Source organism: Bufo gargarizans, chromosome 4 (genome assembly GCF_014858855.1).
Source record: "Bufo gargarizans isolate SCDJY-AF-19 chromosome 4, ASM1485885v1, whole genome shotgun sequence".
Lineage (NCBI taxonomy): Eukaryota > Metazoa > Chordata > Amphibia > Anura > Bufonidae > Bufo > Bufo gargarizans.
The window spans coordinates 404318475-404341233 of record NC_058083.1 but is presented as its reverse complement, the minus strand read 5'-3'; the positions used below and the strand labels follow the sequence as shown (position 1 = coordinate 404341233).

At 41.2% G+C, this 22759-nt stretch overlaps 1 protein-coding gene across 1 annotated transcript in view; it reads left to right on the top strand.

Moving 5' to 3' along the window:
* The window catches only part of PPP1R14C (protein phosphatase 1 regulatory inhibitor subunit 14C), a 44311-nt gene extending 31124 nt beyond the window's left edge, over positions 1-13187 (top strand). The window contains exons 2-4 of the mRNA XM_044290249.1: positions 3859-3942; positions 7190-7222; positions 12011-13187. Coding sequence (XP_044146184.1) covers positions 3859-3942; positions 7190-7222; positions 12011-12085 — 192 coding nt within the window. The 3' untranslated portion in view covers positions 12086-13187. The remainder of the gene's footprint in view (positions 1-3858; positions 3943-7189; positions 7223-12010) is intronic.
* Positions 13188-22759: the final 9572 nt, after the last annotated feature.

Here is a 22759-nt window from a genome sequence, read left to right as displayed (position 1 = left end):
CTGTCCCAAGGCATACTTATAAGGTCCTCCAATGAGGCTTATAAGGACACACTTGAGGAATCTTTCATTGGCATGCAATTTAGGATACTTTCACACTAGCGTTAAAGTTTCCCGGTATTGAGTTCCGTTCTAGGGGCTCAATACCGGAAAAAAACGCATCAGGATGTCTTCAGTTCAGTCACTTTTACGGTATTTGGCCAGAGAAAATACTGGGTCATGCTGCGGTATTTTCTCTGGCCAAAATTCTGGAACACTTGCCTGATTGGCGGACCCGGCATTAATTTCCATTTAAATGTATTAAGGCCGGGTCTGGTACTAAGTGGATCCGGTTTCCTGGTCTGCACATGTGCAGACCTTTAAAAATGTGAGAAAAATTAAATGCCGGATCCGTTTTTCCAGATTAGAGAGATGGATCCAGTATTTCAATGAATTTGTCAGACGGATCCGGAAACACATGGTATCCATTTGCGCACGGATTTCCGGATCCGGTGGAACTGCCAGCCAAATTCCTTTAATGCAAGTGTGACAGCACCCTTAGGGCTGTTTCACACGAGCAAGTCCATTGCGGGAATTGCGCTCCATGTGCGAGTGTGATCCTCCGCTCTGGACACTGAGCGTGATTCCCGCAATGGACTCGCTCGTGTGAAACAGCCCTTAGAAGGACTAATTTCTGAACAATTCCTCCTCAGACAGATACTGATCCTTTTGGGATACCTCTAAGTCTGCTAGTGGCAGTTCTCCCTTTTGAGGAAGCTGTTCTTAGAAGTTGGCCTTCTGAAGTCCCTGGTACTGATAGCACCTTCAGCCCCCTTCTGGTCAAGGACATCCAGAAACTGTAAGGACAGGTCCTGTATTTCACAGGTAAATCAAAACATTGAACCTTGATGAAACTAAACAGGCTTTGCACAATAGAGATGATATAAAACAGTGCGCTACCTGACAAACTCCATAGTGTGCATTTATTGTTTGGTTTTCCGAGGTTCCCTTTTTTTTATTCCTAGTGAACACACATTAAGTAAGTTGGCTAAAGGTCATTGACCTCATTCTTGCAGTACAGGTTGCTTTAGATAGCCAAGCCAACAGAAGGCAACACTTGATACCATCCAGGTCTCCTGCTGCTCTGTACGTGTTTATTTGTTCACATACTGTAGGTGGTGGTGAAATGTGTGAAGCTTCTCAAAACGAATGCAGTGTAAATTGGGGGGATCTTGACGTTAACTTTTTATGTATGGATTGGTCAGGGATGGATCTTACTACTGTCTGGATCCAGCCTATGTGTCCTTCTATTGATGGAGTGATCATGGGGAGTTGTCTGAAGTCTTCAGTTGTGTACACAAGACCAGCCCTCAAGGCAACACTGTCATACAGTTTTAAGACGTTCCTCGCAGTGATAGTGTTACTTCTGATTATATTCTGGGCCAACTGGATTTTCCTCAAGTGTTAATTTCCGAATCCAACCATCAATTGTCCTCAAAGCTCCTTTATGTCCTAGAATACAGACTAAAGACTCATGCACATGAACGTTTCCTGTTTTGTGGTCCACAAACTGCGCGTCTACAAAACGCTGATACCGGCTGTGTGCAATTTTGTGGAACGGAATTTCTGGGCCATAATAGAACAGTCCTGTCCTTGTCCATAATGCTGATAAGAATAGGACATGTTCTATATTTTTGCGGATGCCACAGAATGGAAGTATGGATGCGGACAGCGCACGGTGTGCTGTCCACATCTTTTGCGGCCCTGATGAAATTAATGGGTCTGCACCCGATCCGCAAAAAATGTGGCTAGGATGCAGACCAAAAAATGTTTGTATGAGCCCTAAACCTACCAAAGACAATTTGGCTTTACTATGGCGGCAGACACACTGGTACTGTGCTGTTGGGAACCTCAGAGCAGCTTGTCGTGAATTTCCCTCTGCACACTGCTATTTATAATTTTAAGTGGTTGTACTTCTACATTCTGCACGCAGTCTGCTCACTTGTAATTTTAAATACAATACAAAGCTATGCGAACCAGTGTTTTCTGCCATTGCGTCAAGCAGTGCCTATTAGCCTACATGTTCAGCATTTGGATGGTCTGCTTCTTAGGTTGAATCTCAGTCCTAGTAAAGGAAATCTCTGATGGCGCCTGAATTTTGTATTGACTAGGAAATGTAGTTATATTTCTCCCGGGAAAGGAGTTTCTATATATCAATATGAATAACAATTGAAAAAAAAATAAAAAATTTCCCCACCGTGTATTTAGTTAGTTGGGTGAATGGCTCCTTTGTCCATCTCTCGGCCTTCATTCTCCCTCTTTGGAAATGGAATAAGAGCTTTTCCCTGTATCTGATCTATTTTAACGTAGGCATACTTGAGAATTTGCTTCTGTTCAGCCTCCCCAGCCACGCTGGTTCCCATGTAGTCCAGAGAATGAATCTGTTGTGTGTAGCTATGCCATTGTTCTTAGTTATGCTAGTATTTTTTTGTTTTTATGGCATTCAGTAATGACCGTGCTAAAAGATTCCCTGGCCCACCAGAAGGAAAATATATAAATGGTTTGACATACCGGTAACCATAGTGTGATGCTTAAAATGGCTTTCGAGCTCTAGAACACTTTTTTACAATTGGATTTCTGCACCATTAATGTGCCGTTGGTCACGTCTTCGTGCTTGCATTGCAAGGTAATGGTGACACTTTTTAGATCTCTGTAGGCCATGGCCAGGGTTCCACCACAAAAGTTCAGATATTTGGTTCAATACAGCACTTCTGGAAAATCTATGTATGAACACTACCTTATTTCATGTAAAAAAAAAAATGTGTTCTGTACTTTGAGGGAGAGTTATCAAACTGGTTTAAAGGAAAACTGTCTTAGTTGCCCAAAGCAACCAATCAGACTGTACTTTCATTTTTCAGAGCATCTTTGGAAAGTGAAAAGGTGGAATCTGATTGGATGCTTTGTGCAACTAAGCCAGTTTTACTTTAGAACAGCTTTGATAGGTCTACCCCATTGTGCTTATAATAATTGTGGTATTCAGGGCTGAGGTAATAGGTATTTTTATGCCATATCCCTCCTCCCCTTCTTTGGGATCATCTTCCTTCTTCCTTCTTTTTTTTTTTTTTTCTGAAAGCCTTTTTAGGTCCATGATGATGTACCATAGTTTTGAGCTAACACAACCCAGATGAGCAGGACAAACATTATTTTTGTGATAACTTTTTACCAGAAATGGCATGCATATGCCTTTTTACTCTGCCGGACACCAGAACGTGCAGCTCTTTACTGAGCGGTTTACAGCCCCTCCCCCTCACTTGTTAGTGACAGCACTAGCATCCAACCAGGAGCCCACCACATCTGACCCTCAGAGCATGGTGGTGGTTCACACTACTCTTGATAACAAAGCTCCACAAAATATTTTTGTCTTGCTCTTCCCATCCCCTGCTTAGTGCGGTCATCAGTTTAACATGGGTGAAACTGCTGGCAGAAAGAATCAGATGGAAGAGCGACACAAAGGACATGTTTATAGTATACCTCTTACCTTTTTAGGTCCAGTTTTAAAGTTACGAAAAGAGGAAGGGCGGGGGAAGAGTTCAGAAAAATACATGGGGATTTGTGTCCGTTGGCATAGAAGCTATTTGAGGTTTTGACTTTCCACAGTAGTGACGGCAGGACTCCTACTTCACAGTAAATGGTCACAATTGGACTCTCCTCTTCCCCTATATACTTGCCTTATAATCTGTGTGAAAGTGTGTAACCGGTTGCTGTCTGAAGAATGTTTTATTATATAATCCATCAGATGGACATTATTAGATGTCAATTATCAGAATTGCACTCCTGGGCTGTACGTGGTTTCACACTTTTTTTTTATTTTTTTCCTCTTAGGAAGAAGAAATGCCAGAAGTAGAAATAGATATAGACGATCTTCTAGATGCAGCTAGTGAAGAAGAACGTGTTGTCAAATTACAGGTACCTCTTTTATGTTACACTAGTAAGCAAGGCTACTAAGTACGATACAGAGGTGTCCTGTGGGAAAAAAGTAGCATACGCTGCAAATTTTCTTTATTATGGAAGCCCATGGGCAACTTGCATTTACAGCAGCATGTGCGGAGCAATACATGTACCGCATTTGGTAGACTGATGTCTTCACATATAGTTTAATGTTCAGCTTTTGGATACTGCTATAGCGGTCATGAGTATTTCTGCAGCCCTGCTTTGTTTTTGGATCTTAAAGGGAACCTGTCACCAGTTTTATGGTGTCCTAACTAAGGGCAACATAAATAAGGGACTGATTCTCTTAGCAAAATGCTGGGTCATTTTCTTTAATTGACCCAGTCAGTCTGCCCACTTCTTGTATTTAAAAGTCCTGAATATTCATGAGCTCCTGACTCTCCCCGCCCACATGCTGCTGAGTGACAGTTATTTTCCATATGGATCAGCAGCAGGTGGGCAGGGGCGTGGCTATAGCTCTGAATAAAAAAAAGCTGGACTAAATGACCTCACCCTGGACTCAAATCGGCTCATTAGCATGCAGCATCTTTGTGTGTATATTTGAGGTAACATCTGTCACGCCAGTAAGTGAATACATCTAAGGTACTTTTTGGTAGTTAATGATTGTATATAACTAGTTAGATTATAATCGAATATCCACATGACAGGTTCCCTTTTAAGGGGAATCTGTCACCAGTTTTATGGTGTCCTCACTGGGACAGGTTCACTTAGCAAAATGGGGGGTCACTTTCTTGAATTGCCCCAGCAGTTTGGCATAAAATTAAACAGCTCCAGGGCATGCCATCTAGTCCTGACATGCATGAGCCCATGCCTCTCCCTGCCCATCTGCTGATGTCAGTCAGGAGCTGGTGGGCAGAGAGCTGGGCTCTCATGAATATCAGGACTCTATGGCATGTGCTGAAGCTGTTGGGAGTTGGCGGTAGGGCAGCATAAAATTGTACATATTATAAACTAAAAATATTCTCTTACTGCTCATTCTCCATCCCTACTCTGACATCTCCAGAATGATCTTAGCTGATTTAAGCCCAAATCAAAGTTGAAGTTCATTCAGTAGAGGAGGGGGGGCAGAGACAGATTCACAGATGGTGTAAAACCAAAACTGTGGACTCCAAACAGTGCAACATTTTTTATGAAAAATTTTATGCCCACAAAAAATGTAAAAATAATGTTTTTGTTTTCTACTGGTTAAAACCAAATAACGACACGCATCCATTTAATGAACATGATTGAGGGCTGCCATCTTACCTGAGCTGCTGTTAACAGCATTTAGAGAGATGCTTTACAGCAGACACAGTGGATAGGAGGGGACCTCAGTGACTTCTATGGGAGAGTTTTTTTCTAGGCAGAGGTCAGGAGGGAGCTAATGAGCGTTCACAATCGCCTGTTATGAATAGCTGATTCTGTATTATCTATATATAGGTGATGGTCTACTTTCACACTCGCGTTTTGGCTTTGTTTGTGAGATCTGTTCAGGGCTCTCACAAGCGGTCCAAAACGGAACAGTATGCATTCTGAATGGAAAAGGATCCGCTCAGAATACATCGCTTTGCATCAGTTCAGTCTCCATTCCGTCTGAAACTGAGTCAAACGGATCCGTCCTGGCCCACAATGTAAATCAACGGGGACTGATCCGTTTTTCTATGACACAATCTGGCACAATAGAAAACTGATCTGTCTTGTCTATGTTAAAGATGATACAAACTGATCCGTTCAGAACGGATGCAGACGGTTGTATTATCTGAACGGATCCATCTATGACTGATCCGCACAAAACACAAGTGTGAAAGTAGCCTTAGGCCTAGTTCACACGAACGTATGTCTTTTATAGTTTTTTGCGGTCCGTTTTTCACGGATCCATTATTCCGTTGTGTTTCCGTTCTGTTTTTCCATTCCGTTTTTTTCTTTATGGCATATACAGTAATTACATGGGCATAACAATTAAATGGGCATAACATTTTCAATAGATGGTTCTGCAAAAAACGGAACGGATACGGAAGACTTTTCCGTATGTGTTCCGTTTTTTTTTGCGGACCCATTGACTTGAATGGAGCCACGGAACGTGATTTGCGGGCAATAATAGGACATGTTCTATCTTTCAATGGAAATACTGAAACGGAATGCTTACGGAACACATTCCGTTTTTAATGCGGAACCATTGAAATGAATGGGTCCGTAGACGGAACAGAAAAAAACAACTTTAAATTATTTTTTTTTTTAAATCGTGTGAACTAGGCCTTAGGCCTCTTTCATACGGGCGTCAGTTTTTTTTGCCCGGATAAGAGGCGGGTGCGTTGCGGGAAAATGCGTGATTTTTCCGCGCGAGTGCAAAACATTGTCATGCGTTGCACTCGCGTGAGAAAAATCGCACATGTTTAGTACCCAAACCCGAACTTCTTCACAGAAGTTCGGGCTTGGGATTGATGTTCTGAAGATTGTATTTTCCCTTATAACATGGTTATAAGGGAAAATAGCATTCTGAATACAGAATGCATAGTAAAACAGCGCTAGAGGGGTTAATTTTTTTTTTTTGAACTCACCTTAGTCCACTTGATCGCGAAGCCGGTATCTCAGTGTCTCCTCTGCTGAACAGGACCTGGGGTGAGCTGCTGCATTAAATAGAGGTTAAGGACCTTTGATGACGTCACTCTGGTCGTCACATGGTACGTCACATGATCTTTTACCATGGTGATTCACCATGGTAAAAGACCATGTGATGACCGGAGTGACGTCATCAAAGGTCCTTAACCTCTATTTAATGCAGCAGCTCACCCCAGGTCCTGTTGAGCAGAGGAGACACAAGGAGATGCCGGGCTTCGTGATCAAGTGGACTAAGGTGAGTTTAATATAGAGCATGCTGCGATTTTCACTCAACGCACAAGTGATGCGTGAAAATCACCGCTCATGTGCACAGCCCCATAGAAATGAATGGGTCAGGATTCAGTGCGGGTGCAATACGTTCACCGCACGCATCGCACCCGCACGGAAAACTCGCCCGTGTGAAAGGGGCCTTAGGGTCATCATCCCTCACTTTCTTTCATTGACTGGTCCCATGTTTTTATGGGCAGTACTGATAACTGTTGAATGGGGAACATACACTAACCTAATAAGTTTAGCTTTAATGTGTTTCTGGTCTTTTGAACTCTTCTTTATAGTCCATTTCCTTTTTAATCACTTTTTTTTTTTTTTTTTTTTTTTTTTTTTTCAGGAATCATTAGTAGACTGCTACAAACCAACAGAGGTAATAAATCGTTCTTTACATATCCACTTTTTGATTCATATTATGGTGCCACACATTAGCACGAGTTGAGCAAGGTGAACCACCAAATATCCACCGAGGCTTTTATAGGACATCATACAGATTATTTTGTAGAACATGGTTTCATATATCCCAACAAATGGGTTCTCAGAAATGAGACCTTTCTGCATTTGGAGGTGTTCTAAGGCAAAGGGTTTCTGAATTTTGGGTCTCGTGCACATATACTTTTTCGGGTCGGATGCGGACCAACATGCAGACTGCACAAATGGCTACGGCCGTGTGCATGCTTAGTATGATATCAAGCAGAGTTGTCCTGGTGACCGTTTCTCTTTAGAAACTCAGTGTTATTGAAGCTTTTATCTTGAAATGCCTCATAATGGGTTCTTGGCCATTTGTTCCCAATTCTTTCTGTTTTAGCTTCACATACTGTAAAATCTAATCTAAGATCCTACATGTCCTGCAAAAATAAATACTTCAAAATAGTTTTCCAAGACTTTGAGCCATAGTTTGTTAGGCTGGGAATAAACAGAGTAAAAAGTAAGTCACCTGCTCAGAGTGTTCCAGGCCCAGCGCCTGTCTTGGCCACTTCTGTTCCCTGCTGGACGGAGAGTGTTACATGCCATTCCTGCTCAGGTCATTGATTGTAGATCAGTGATGGCATGACATCCTGCATAGTCCAGCAGAGACCAGCTCAGCACTGGACATGGATTGCTCTGAGCAGGCGTGTTTTATTTTTTTTTTATTTTTTTTTTTTTATTTTTTTGCAACATGCGCAGCCCTCTGTCTTGGAGGACCCCTTTGGGGTGAATGTTTTCCCACCCTTTTTGCCGTTGTTGTGATTAGTTGCTAGTTTAAACTGCTTTTCTGAGATTTTAATTTCAGCATCTGATCAGTGTGCATCCGACACCCAGGAGCTCCACCGACCAGCTGTTTGAGAAGGCATCGGTGCTCCTGTAAGTGCTGTGGCCTTTGCTGTGCTCTCTAAGCACAGTGCCATATTGCATGATGGCTGTGCTTGGTATCGCAGCTTGGCACCAGTCATTTAAATAGAGCTGAGCTGTGCCTAGGCCATGTGACTGTCTAGGGAAGCAGCGAGAAGACCACATTGGTACTGCGAAGGCCACTGCCTTCTCAACCAGCTGATCAGCGGGGGTCCCGGGTTTCGGACCCCCACCGATAAGACGCTGAATTAGTATTAACATTTTGGAAAACCCCTTTAAAAGGTTTAGCCCATCATTGCCTTTCATGGCTTTATATAGTAATAACCCACAGTAAGTTCTGGCTTTAGGAGGCGGAGTTACGGCAGGCGCTTCCCGGGGCTTGTTACTTTGATAAACTACGAATTGAAGATGTCAAAACAGCCAGCTATGCTATTTCAGTAACTCCAGAATTACAGAAACAGTGTGGCTTGCTGTGGTGTGCGGTTTGTGTAGCTACCATTCACTGTAATGGAACCAGCAGAGCGCCTGCCACTCCAGTAACCCCGCCTTCTCAGGCTAGCGCTTACAGTGGGTTATTCTCATCTTGGCCAGGGAAGGCAAAGATAGGACAACCCCTTGAACTTTGCATTCTTACTTTTTTTTTATTTTTATCTGAAATATTTACACTTTTTTTTTTCCAGGATCTATAGATGGTGAGCCAATCCTCTATTCAGTTTTCTGTACTTCTCAGGATGCAATATGCCCCACCAGTTGCCACATGTCTGTATTCTCTGTGCTAAAGTCAATGGAGCCTGAGTAGACTAGATCTTTAGTACAGATCCATAGTCTTACATTTGTATGATGATTGTTGAAGGTCAAAGTCATGCATTCCGAAGCGCACTATATAAGTAAACCACTTGCATGATCACCTCCTCACCTCCTGCTTATGTCAAGCCACTTGATAGGAGGGCTGGTTTTAATCAAACTGATATGAAGGTTTTTATTTTCTCAAACATAAAGAAGCAAGTAGAGTTTGTAGTTCAAACATTAAAGAGGCCAGGCAATGACAATCCAATTTCTCAAACGGCATAACTGTTTGTAGAGAATTATTTTTTATTTTTTAATACTGTATTCTATAAATATAGTATTTTAAAAGTTTATAGTAATATACTTTTGGTTTATCGCTATTTATAATTATAATATTTTTTTTTTTTTGTGTCAGCAGATTTGTACCTTTTTAAAACTGGCTGACCTGGCAGCAGAAGGCATCTGTGTTGGTCCCATGTTTAATATGGGCCAGCATTGAGAGAAATTATGTTTTAATATATGCTAATGAGCCTCTAGGAGCAACTGGGGCATTACCGTTACACGTGACGCTGGGTTCAGACCTGAGCGTTCGCAATGGAGCGCTCTGTATGCGCGATTCTCCGGGCATCTCACATGCGCGGCTCCGGAACAAGCGAACGCCCATTGTCGCTCGTTCCGCTAAAGTCTATGTACAGGAACGCGCGACAAGACGCCCCAAAGAAGCTCATGTACTTCTTGGGGCGTCGGACGTTTTACAGCGCGATCGTACGCGCTGTAAAACGCTCAGGTGTGAACCATTCCCATAGGGAATCATTGGTTCTTGCCTGCTAAGCGTTTTACAGCGCGTAGGAACGCGCTGTAAAACGCTCAGGTGTGAACCCAGCCTAAAGGCTCTTCTCTCTGCAACTGCCGCACCCTCTCCACTTTACACTGCCTGGTCTTGTCAATCAAACGTGATCACTGCCTGTCCCTGACTTCTCTAAGTCAATGAAAGTGCAGTGGGCACAGCAGTTGTAGAGAGAGCAGAGCCTATTGGTGTAATGGCAACGCCCCTATTGCTCCTAGAGACTCTCTTACATATATTAAAAGTTCATTCTGCTCAGCAATCTGGGCACATACGAACATGGGACCAAAACAGATGTCTTCAGCTGCCAAGTGCACATGAAACTGGTCTACCAGTTTCATTGGTACAAATCTTTTGACAGATGCCATTTAATTGATGAGCTCTCTACCATTTGTGAGATACTACAATTTAATTTAATTTACTAGGGTGTAAATAGTTAATGGATGACACAATCTTATTGTAATTATTTTAGAAATGTTTTAAGTAAAATATAACCTGCACAATATTCCCTATATATTTTTGACCTATAAGGAAAAACATAGAAGCCCAATCTTGTATAAACCAGTGACAATATATTATACAATGTAAAGGGAAAATGAACTGACGCCAGTTATGTATATTGCAGAATAGAATATTGTATTGATCCGTCTGTTGGGTGGTGGCTAGAAGAATGTGTACTTCCTGTATGGGATCTTTCCCTCCTCCACTAATCATAAGAGAACTCTGCTGACACTGTCTCAGTCTATACAGCAAAGCTGAAATACTAAAATGAAGCCTGTCGTGTGGTCGTTTTAGTGGCTAGTGTAACCACCTGGAATTTTACAGGATTTTATGCATAAATAGTCAAAAGCCAACCAAAATGCTTAGAAACACTTTTATAACCTAGTTAAATAATAATAAAGGCATCTACACATATCTACAACTTTATTTAGCTGGTCAGCATAGTGGAGTTTTACACTTCAAACTCGCAGCCTGTTCTTTCCTTACTATATATTACTACTGTATGCTTTTTTTGTAGTGATGGATACATAATTGGTACTTTGGTAGGAAATATGGAATTTCCAATTTTCTTGTTGGCTCTGAATAAAGCTTTACTATTGACCTATACATCCTGGGTTATGCAAAGCCTACCTGCTGTGGTATATGTAGTGCAGGCCACTGGCTGTCGAGTATCTAGCTTTTGCTTTTCATAATTCATATGGGATTCTCTATATAAAACCGTATCTGTTTGGAGACTTGTTAAATAGGTTATTTTTGTTCTGAGCTTCTGTACATAGCAGATTTCCATCTGTCATTAAAATTGTTTCCCGTTGTAATAGTATTCTGGTATGAAGAGGGAATTCTCTGTATGTTCTACTTTAACTAATTTGAAGTACATGAGAATTGCCTTCTGCAAATATGATTACTTACTGACTGGCTATATTTTCCATTTTGAAAATTAAAAAAAATAACTTGGCTTAATATGGAAATAAATAACTTAATCCAGTCTAATGGTGCGTAGTGTAACTCAAATTAATCGCTTTCTAATCTTTCTGAGAAAACAGGATATAAATCTGTCGCATTAGGATTGGTTGTCATGACGTAGACAATGGTGTGGAGACCATTGTGCAGAGAGGTGAAAGAATGGAATTTATGCTCCCTGGGACAAAAGTTTGAAAACGTGATCATATGTGCTGGAAGATCTTGTGGGAATAAGGCTTCATTCACACATCTGTGACATCAGTGACAAGATAGTTCATCTGGATTCCACAGACACTGCTCAGCTGAAAATTCAATTCAAGGGCAGCATCTAGTAATAATCCGTGAAACATGGATGCAGTTTTTTTTTTTTTTCCCTTCAGACCCAGACTATAATGAGCATGATGGATCCGTAAACACTGATTAAAAAAAAAAAAGGCATTCTTCCGTAGTGTAACCCTGCACCTTGGTAAATCAGATGTGTGAATACACACCTTAACATTGACGGGTATGTGATTTACTGACATCTGAATAAGCCTAACGGTGCCATGGACATTACACAGTGCTCTAAAGGTCACTTATGACATCCAATTAATGGAAAAAGGTTCTAATGACAGACATGGGAGGTTAGGTTGGTCTTGTGGACAAAGCTATGATTTTTGATCCCTGTACAGTTCTACTGATGTATATGAAGATGCTGACATAGTATTGAGTCATTGACGTTTCTGTTTTACCTTGTAGGAATTTATCAACCAACTGTTGTCTCGAATACAAGGCATGCGAAAACTAAGTCCTCCTCAAAAAAAGGATATATAAATTTGCCATGACCCCCGTCTGTCTCGAGATACAGCAAGAGAATCAAGACCACAAGACTTTTCACTTTCTTTCTGACGAACTCTCTATATTGCTGTTTTAAGGAGGTTGGGATATACAAAGATGTAGTTCTTAACTAAATACTAGTTGTGTTTTTTTTTGTTTTGTTTTTTGTGGTAGTTAATAAAGTTTTTTTTTATGACTTTTTTTTTTTTTTTTACTACTTATATAATAGTGAGCAAAACCTCATGTTTTGGAGATTTTTAGTTAAAATTTAAAAGGTTTTTGGATGTTCATTTATGTTAAGTTTGTGACAGGATTGGGGTTACAATATATCTGCTGCTTTGTCTCTGCTTCATGAGTACATTTCCAATCTTAGACCCAGATTTACAACCTTAAGCTCTGTTCACTTTGTCGGATCCCGTTGATTTTTTTTTTTATGGGTCCATTGGGGTTCTGGTGTTTCTTGAAGACAGGAGTAGTGCTGCAGTCTACATTTTTCTCACCATAAAACTACCGAATTGGACCTATTAGTGCATATGGACATATTTTATTATAATACTGCAAAAAAAAAAGGCTTCCCTCGTCAAAAACAATTAGCCATTTCTGGGAGCCCGCATTTTTTTTTATTTTAATGTACCCTTGTATTAGCATAGCACAAAAATTGCAACCACACTGCAGTACCTTAAACAAATGCAAGAAAAGATTTGCTCCTTACCTTACACTGGTCACACAAATTAGATGGAAGTTGGTTGATTGAACAGCAGTTGAACAATCATCTGGTGAATGTTCGTTTCACAGACATGGCCTTACACATTTTAGTCCATATTGGCTATTCAAGTTCATCAAACTGGTCATACATGTTCAATAAAACCGGGCGATTGATTAAAGATCCTTCTGGGAACGTTCTTTCAAAGCAAGATCTTTGTCTCACGTACGAGCTTTCTTTGAACAAAACTTCTTTCATCTGACCAACAGATAAAAATATTAAACATGGCCAACTTATGTATATATATTTTTTTCATTGGTCAGCTAAGGGCTCTTTCACACTTGCGTTTTTTTTCTTCCGGTATAGAGTTCCGTCGTTGGGGCTCTATGCCGGAAGAATCCTGATCAGTTTTATCCTAATGCATTCTGAATGGCGAGAAATCCGTTCAGGATGTCTTCAGTTCAGGACCGGAATGTTTTTTGGCCGGAGAAAATACCTTGCTGCATCCTGTGATTTTTGCTCCGGCCAAAAATCCTGAAGACTTGCCGCAAGGCCGGATCCGGAATGAATGCCCATTGAAAGGCATTAATCCGGATCCAGCCTTAAGCTAAACGTAGTTTCGGCGCATTGCCGGATCCGACGTTTAGCTTTTTCTGAATGGTTACCATGGCTTCCAGGACGCTAAAGTCCTGGCAGCCATGGTAAAGTGTAGTGGGGAGCGGGGGAGCAGTAAACTTACCATCCGTGTGGCTCCCGGGGCGCTCCAGAGTGACCTCAGGGCGCCCCACGTGCATGGATGACGTGATCGCATGGGGCGCTCTGACGTCATTCTGGAGCGCCCCGGGAGCCGCACGGACTGTAAGTATGCTGCTCACCCGCTCCCCACTACTACTATGGCATACAGGACTTTAATAGCGTCCTGGCTGCCATAGTAACACTGAGCGCATTTTGAAGACGGATCTGTCTTCAAATGCTGTCAGTTCACTTGCGTTTTTCCGGATCCGGCATGTAATTCCGGCAAGTGGAGTACACGCCGGATCCGGACAACCCAAGTGTGAAAGAGCCCTCAAACTATCTTCATAGTTAAAGTTCATCCGAGGAACGATCGTTTTGGTAGAATTTGTCCATTTTGATCAACTTTAATGTATATGGGCATTTTTACATTTGACTTTAGTCATCCAATTTTATGCAAAAAAAAAATCACACAAAAACAGATGCACACTAAAGAGCTAAACAATACAAAAATCCAGTCTGCCTAATATGTAATTGCATTATTTCTAAATAAACTCTAGAATAAGTTATATTAAACTTGCTAGACTACGTGTCAGATCTGACTCCTGACATCAGTGTTTGTTTGGCCGTTGTAGACTAATTTGTTCTGCTTTCATAAAGATAAATTTGTAGGCCAAACACTGTAATGGGTTTACTACCACTCCAATACCTCTAAAACCCTTTTTTTATTTCTTTAGTTACAGATAAGTGTTTCAAATTTTAGAAGTAAGTAGTTGTAGAGGCAGATGTTTCCGGTTGTTTAAATTTTCCATTTTTACCTGACGTTTATGTTGCCAAAGGGGTTACCTTTTCTCCGGAGTCATAAGGACCTTCTGAGGTTTACAATTCATTTCATCTTTAACATAGGGTAAGGTTATTACCAGCACTTTATTGAAGATATTAGAAATTATGTTGAAGAGGATGTATCACAAGTTCTGTATAGTTGAGGTTAAGATGACATATATACTCTATAATACATATCTAAATACACTTTAGACACTTTCATTGTCTCAGAATGGCTGATACACCCTCTTTAACTGCTTTAAAGCACTGCGTTTCAAAATGAGCTTGTTCTGTAATGCTTTTTATGGTTCTGCCAAAGTTAGAATGATTTTATAGCAATATTTGCAAGGTTGACCCGTAGTACGACTTCTTTTTTTCTTTTTCTTGTGTGTGCGTGTGATACGATGGTAGTACAATCATTTATTTTCCTTGTGCATAGGAATATAGCACAGAAGCAATTGCCGATAAAGCGTTATATGTAAACGGTGCTCTTAACATGTTGTTTTTCTCAAACAGATACATTTCCAGTGTTCTTTACGGGCAAGGTTTATTTTGTTTTTATTTTGTATTGTCAGCCATTTTCTTTATAAGACATTTGCTGAAATAAAACACTGGCTATGTCAAAGTGTCAGCTGTTTGTGCTTTTTTGGGGGCCCACCCCATGTAAAATGGTCCTCTAAAGTCAGTCTGTCTCTGCATTTTTATAAGTTCCTGGTTCTAAAAAAATTGTTTTCTTGGGACAGTGAGCAAAAAAATAAAGGCCACGGTCACAAAGAATTGTTTAGAAAATGTTTTACAGATAATGCATATACGTAAATGAATGTGAGCCTACAGCATCTAAAGAGAAACCCCAGCCAAGTAAAACAGCAAGGGCAATGTAAGAAGACAACTATATGCCTAGACAATAAAACTAAAGGCATGAGGTGAACTAATATAAAAACATGCCTCTTATTAAATCACAAAGGAGACAACCAATCATACACAAAGTAAGGCTCTGTTCACATCTCAACATGCCTTTGTGTCAGAAGTATTCCCCAATATATCGGATGTTTGCCACTGTAAAACCATACAGTGCCATACGTTTACAATAATATAGATAGCATACTGCTCTTTCATATACAGTAAGTCTATGCTTCCATATACATGTATGTCAATGCATATCACCCTAACAGACCAAAAGACACTCTCCATTTCATCCACCATGATGGCTACACATGAGATTGACCCCTTGACCTCTGTAGGGGCAGGAACACAGAGTTTAAAAGGCCATCACCCACTCGCCCTCAGTGTTTCGTGTCCCTACGGGGCAACTTGGAGAGACCTCCCTACGGGCAGTGAAGATTTTTATGCAATTTTTATATTTTTAGGTACCTTTAAGAAACGGGGGTTGGTTTTTAGCCCTCCTTTACTTCTGCCCTCCTGCGGTGGCTACTAAAGCTGGGCAGAGAAAAATTATAGGAGTAGATTCTCGTCCCTGAGAGCACAACGATGGGTCTTCCTTACCTTCTGTGAGGAAGCAGACCAGAGGAAAAGAGCACGTTGTTCAGCTGGTACGAGCCGCAGTCTGTGCTCTATTGCCGGAGGGGTCGGAGCTTGGGAACACATGGGGGAGAGCACGCATGGGTGACGTCAGATACTGCACTGGGTGAAAAGAGCAGGCGATTCAACCTGCTGTTGCCTCCACTGTGTTCCTGCTCTCGAAGTTACAATGTCAGCTCCTGATGCCCCTGCAAGCCAGATGGAAACTGCAGACCCACCTTCGGCTACTCCTACAGTGAGTTTCCCCTGTGGAGAAAATATCTGCTCCTTTTTGTGTTTTTCATATGCTTCTAAAATCCTGATACCTGGTTGCTCCTCTTTTTATAGGGAGTGAAAGAGCCCAAAGTTAAATCCAAATATGCAAGATGCACAACTTGGGCAAAAATACTACCTAAAAAATAACAAAAAAACTTTGCCAATCTTGCATTAATGAGCTTGTAAAGGAAGAGCAACCATCTATAATTATGGAGGTTAAATCAATGATTCAAAATGAAATTAAATCCCCCCTGGCCTTTAAGTCAGTCCCTTCTGCCAAAAAAAATCCAGGTTGTCGGTTCCATCCTCCTCTGATGCAGAGGACATGGATGAGGAGGCTTCCACCTCTAGACAAGTTATTGAAGGGACTGATCCAAAAAGAAGGCTGGGGGTCTCTAAGGAGTTTAAGAATAGGCTATTATTTGACCAGGCTGAAGTTAAAATCTTTAATGAAACCCCAAAGATTGATCTTCATGTGGCAAAAGTTGTAAAAAAAAAAAAACTTCCCTGCCATTTGAGCATTTGTCGCAATTAAAGGATCCAATGGAGAGGAAGACAGATTGCTCTACTGAGGAAATGCTGGGAAGCCGCCATGTTCAGAGTGAAGACAAACATAGCGGCAACCTCTGTGGCCAGGGCCATTTATTTTTGGCTTAACGGATTAGAGAACCACTTAAAGAACAAGTGGTCCTAGAAAAGAAATCCTAAACTCCATCCCCCATAGGTCTGCCACAGCTTTTCTGGCCGATGCTTCTGCAGAATTGGTCAGAGTGCTGCATCCTTAGCAGCAAATATCAAATTCGTCAAGAAGGGTACTTTGGATGAAGTCTTGAGGAGGTGACAGGACCTCCAAAGCTAAATTGTGCTCTATTGCGTTTTCTGGAGAATACGTTTTTGGGCCTGTACTAGATTCAATCCTAGAGAATGCGGCCGACAAAAAGAAAGGGTTTCCAGAGGAGAGCAAGAGAAAACCCTTTCGTCCCTTTAGCTCACAATCAAAGTACTACAGAGGAAAAGGAAAAACGGGACGATGGAGCTATCAGAAATGGGGGGGGGGGGAAGGCAGGTGGTTCCTTCTTAATCCCTAAAACAAACCGAAAAGCAATGACGCCAGGGTAGGAGGAAGGTTGAGGAATTTTCTCGCTCTGTGGGAAACTGTAACCCAGAATCCCTTGGACATTCCAATCTCTGAAACAGTGCTCTATCAGAGGGGCCATGAGCATCCTGGGAATGTTGACATCATGCATTACAGGAGTAGCATGGTGTCAGGCTCACACCAGAGTAACACAATCCTGGATTCTAGGAAAATGGGGCAAAAAACTGTCCTCCCTAGACAAAAAGATAAACGTCCCTTACCATGTAAAGTTAGATTTCGACTGTTGGAAGGAAAGGGAGAATCTGTCAAAAGGTGAAGCCTAGCTAACAGTTCCAGAAATTAAAATTATGACAGAGGCAAGTGGTTTTGGATGGGGGCAAAAGTGGCCTCCTCAAGCTGGCAGGGCAAGTGGTCAGACTAAGTAAAGAACAGATCCTCAAACTACAGAGAACTGCAAGTGGTCTGGGAGACCCTAAAAGTATCTCAAAACATGTTGCGCCAAAAGCATCTAAAGCTATTTTCTGACAATACCACGACTGTGGCCTATTTAAAACACCAGGGAGGAACAAGATCTCCAAGCTTGAGAGGGCTAGCAGAAAAAATATTGTCCTTTCGGTTACAGCAATCTATCTCAAAGGTTCAGAAAACCATAGAAGCAGATTCTCTGAGCAGAAAAACATTAGACCCAGGGAAGTGGCCATAAAGCCAAGAAATCTTTCAGAAGATCTCCGAAAGATGGGAAGTACCACAAATAGACTTGTTCGCTTCAAAAACAAATGTGAAAGTAAGGCATTTCTGTTCCTTAAATCCCAGAGAAGAACCGTGGGCAGTAGACGCCTTCTCAGTCAAGTGGACTTGGGACCTAGCATACGCTTTTTCTCCCTGAACCCTAATCCCTTGGGTCCTGCCGAAGATATTAACGGACCCAGTAACCGTGCTACTAATAGTCCCCCACTGGCCCAAGAGAAGCTGGTTCTCCACCCTAAAGGATATGGCTCTGGAAGAACCTTGGAAAATACAGTTGCAAAAGGACATTCGTCACAGGGCCCAATTCTTCATCAGGACCCCAGCCTGTTCAAGCTATCAGTCTGGATCCTAAAAGCAAGTCTTGAAAAGATGGGGGCTCTCGGCTAAAGTCATTAATACTTAAAATCTGGAAGAGATGCTGTAGTTGGCTGGGGGATGTCTCTTCCCGAATATGTCACCCCCATGTATCAAAGCAAATTTTTGATTTTCTCCAGACCGGGTTGGATATCTGCCTTGGGTTCAAATCTCCGCCTTTGGGGCCTTCTACGATATGGGCTTAGCCAACCATAGATGGATAAAAAGATTTTGAAGAGCCGCTTCCAGACTGAGACCATCCCTAACCCCAAAGGTTCCTCAATGGGATTTAAACCTAGTTTTGAGAGGATTAATGAAGTCTCCATTTACTCCTATATCGGACATTTCAATTAAACACCTTTTAATTTAAAACAGCGTTTTTAATAGCTATAACATCAGCTAGACTCCTGGGGAAAATTCAGGCCCTCTCCTGCCGAGATCCCTACCTTTCAATATTTCCTGACAAAATAGTACTGAGATTAGATCCGGGTTTTCTTCCAAAAGTGGTTTCCAATTTCCATAGAGACCAGGAAATCATCTTACCTTCTTTTTGTACAGACCTGCAAAATTCAAAAGAACAATTCCATCTCCTGGATGTAAGGGAGACCATTATCCAGTACCTGGCAACTACTAAAGAATTTAGAAAGGACAACAATCTTTATTCAGTTTGCAGGTCAAAATAAAGGGAAAAAAGCTTCCATAGGCCATTGTATAAAAAACACTATCCTGCTGTTACTCTATAATGGTTCTTACTAGTCCCGCTAACATTACAGCCCATTCCACCAGGGCAGTGGCATCTTCTTGGGCGGAAAAATCTGGCGTTTCCCTTGACAGGATTTGTAGAGCTGCTACCTGGTCAAGTATAAATACATTCATAAAGCATTATCGTCTAAATGTCTCTGCTCCCCCCCCCCCCCCACCATGTAATCTGGTAGTTCTCATGTGTAGCCACTAGCTGTCTTGGTAGATGAAATGGTAAATCGTAATTAGACTTACCGGTAATTCTGTTTCCTTGAATTCACCATGACTGCTCGTATATTCCCTCCCTTGGTTTATCAAATTTTGAATACTCCGAAAAAAAAAAAAAGTTTTGTACCCACTTTGGTAATTTGTAAACACTTAGGGTGAGAGTGGGTGGTGGCCTTTTAAACTCTGTGTGTTCCTGCTCTTACAGAGTTCAAGGGGCCAATCTCATGTATAGCCTTCATGGTGGATTCAAGGAAACAGAATTACCGGTAAGTCTAATGACCTCTGTTGGGTGAACCCATGATAATGTTTGGTGTATGCACATTGCGTTTTCCTGGCTCATGTACATTGAACGTGTTCACACGATAGCACTTCCATTATAGTAGGTCAAAACGCTGTGGTTTTCCTGTATGTTGCTGGGCACAATAAAAATGGAATCTTGAAATGAATGAAGACCCCCTATGCTTATTGCTCTCACATGCCATACTTATGAGATCCATGACCATGGTTTGGAAGGAACCTATTAATCTGATATTTGTTGAAGGGCTTGAACGCAATTAGAAAAACACGGCTATCCCCAGGTCGTGTGTTATTACATCTCATTCCCTTCAATTAAGCTAAGCAGTACCAGACACAACCAATAGGTGGTGTTTTTTTGGAAGAAAGCAGCCTTTTTTTTTTTCTAGTCTTGTTCAAACCCTTTAAATAAATATATTGTATTTTTCGCCCTACAGGACTCGTCAGTGTGTCTTATGGGGTAAATATTAATGAGAACTTCCATTGGAACAGTAAGATCGGAGAGTGGTAAATACAGCGCTCACTGTGCTGGTTCTGTACGCACCTCTTCCTGGTCTTCTTTTGCAGGCACTGCACACTTTGCTGTCCCTTGTGCACATAGTATGGATCTAGCGAGCATACAGATGATCGGCGAGGGTGACGGGTATCTGATCCCCGCTGATCTGATACTAAGGACCTATTTGGCGTATAGGTCATTAATAATAATAGTCTGGAAAACCCCTTTTTTTTTTTTAAAAAAAAAAGCATACTGGAGCAGTTGGCGTGGTAAAGGGATTTTCACATTGCTTCTATAGGGGGGTGTTGCACTAAAAATCATAGTGTTAGACAAATGTATTATTCTGGTGCATGAGCCTTTGTAAATGTGGAGATTTATGCCCAAAAAACTGCCTTAACACCACAATTCTGTCCAAGTTACAAAACTGGCTTTTTTTTGCCTCTGACGAGACAGCAGGGAAACAAATTGCTAATACTGTCTTTTAACTAACACATTGTAAACTTAGAGTCTTAAACTGTGCTTGATTTACCACAGCGGGTGATGCTTGATGATAAAATCTGGCACATCTTTAGACTATCTAAGTTTACGCCACCTATAAGTTGACATAGTTTTATTCCCAAAATTTTCAAAAAAAGTGTTTAGAACAGTTAATAACCCTGCTTTACATCACATTTTTAATAGTAAATCTGCTTCACTTGTTGCCAAAAATGCCGGGGGGGGGGGGGAAGCATGTAAATATTCTGGCCACTTTTTTCTTTGATGAAGGAAAAAGACAAAATTCATGTGTGTAAGGATCCTTACACTAAAACAACACATTGTAGAAATGATATCCAGAATACAGTGAAGTAGTTCAAAACTCGATAAACAGTCTTTCAAGTAAACAAAACAGTCTTAACTCTTCACTCGAAAAGCATAAGCAAAGGTTTTTATAGTCTTTTACTGAAAATCAGACATTGCTTTTGAATTGTGGTTTATAAAACAAATTAATGAATCTGGCCTGGGAAAAAATTAGGGTACCCATAACTTAATATTTTTTATTGCACAACCTATTTGAGATGTGTAAATGGGAGAAAAATAGAACTGGATCGCATATCCACAATGATATGATTTGATCTAATTAAACTCTCTTCTCAGTGCTATATTAAAGTGTACAGCCCCCCATACATGCTGTACAAGAGGCATTAGTGTACGTTTTGATCAAAAGGCATAAGCCCACTCACCATGCCAAGGTCAACTCTTTGAGTGGGGCCTACTCTGACAAAAAGGTGCAGCACAAAGCGGCACTGCCCTACTAGGAGGCAGGACCCAGGAGTGAAACAGCAACTCTGCTGTCTGACAATGCCACCCATGGCACTGGGCCCCACCAGCACAGCTCCACAAAAACAAAGGCCACCACGCAGTACTGCACCATGTGAACAGTTGTCTAACACAACATGTCCATTACTATCAGGAGCTACAGGTCAATTAACACTTATATGCAGACTTCTGGGAAATTAAAACCACCTGTGCCGAATAGAAGTGCTGATACCAGTAATAAAGAAGAAAGATTCAAATAACATATATCAAGGGGAGAAAAACAGAACTAGATCGCAAATCCACAATGCTATGCTTTGATCTAACAACCTTATTTGAGGCCATCCCTGCAATCAAGTCTCAATAAGACTTCTTCACCTCTCCACAGGTATTATGTCCCACTTCTTGTGCACAAACTGCTTCACCTGTCTCAGGATTGAAGGATGCCTTCTCCAGACTGCATGTTTTAGGTCCTTCCACAGATGTTCAATAGGATTTTGATCAAGGCTCATAGACTATCTCAGAATAGTCAAATGTTTTGCTCTTAGCCATTCTTGGATGTTTTAGCTGTGTTTAGGGTCATTATCCTGTTAGAGGACCAATCATTTCTTTAATAGTCTGAACCCTGCACAGATTCAAAACACCCTGTGCCAGATGCAGCAAAGCAGCCCCAAAACATAATCGAGCTTCCTCCATTTTTCATAGTATGTACATCTATCATTTCTTTGTATGCTTCATTTTTGCATCTGTGAATATAGAGCTGACGCTCCAGTTTTTTTCTCATCTGTTCAAATGACATTCTCCCAGAAGCTGTGTGGCATGTTAATATGCATTTGGGCAACTTCCATTTTTTTTTTTTTTTTTGCCTTCAACAGTGGTTTCCTTCTCGGTCATCTTCTATTAAGTCCACTTTGGCTAAGACAGCAATAGATGTGATCTGACACTGATGTACCTTGACCTTGAAGTTCACCTTTTAATCTCTTTGGAAGCTGTTCTGGGCTTTTTACTTACCATCCATATTTTCCTTCTCTTGAATTTGTCATCAATTTTCCTCCCGCGGCCATGTCCATTGAGGTTGACTACAGTCCTGTAGACCTTAAATTTCTGAATAATGCAAGAGGTTTTCAAGTTATCTACCTTAAAATGAAAACAATATTTTCTGACTAAATTGAACTTACTGCTTTTTAATGTAATCCCCCTTGACTTCAACACAATTATTCCACTTCGCCTCTAGTGATCAGATGCCCTCAGAATAGGAGGAGAATTCTTGCTGCTGCAGGAACCCTTGTACCTCCTCTTTGACTGCATTATTATCAGAAAATTGTTGCCCACTGAAAATTTCTTCAGGTTCCAAAAGAGAAAATATTCACT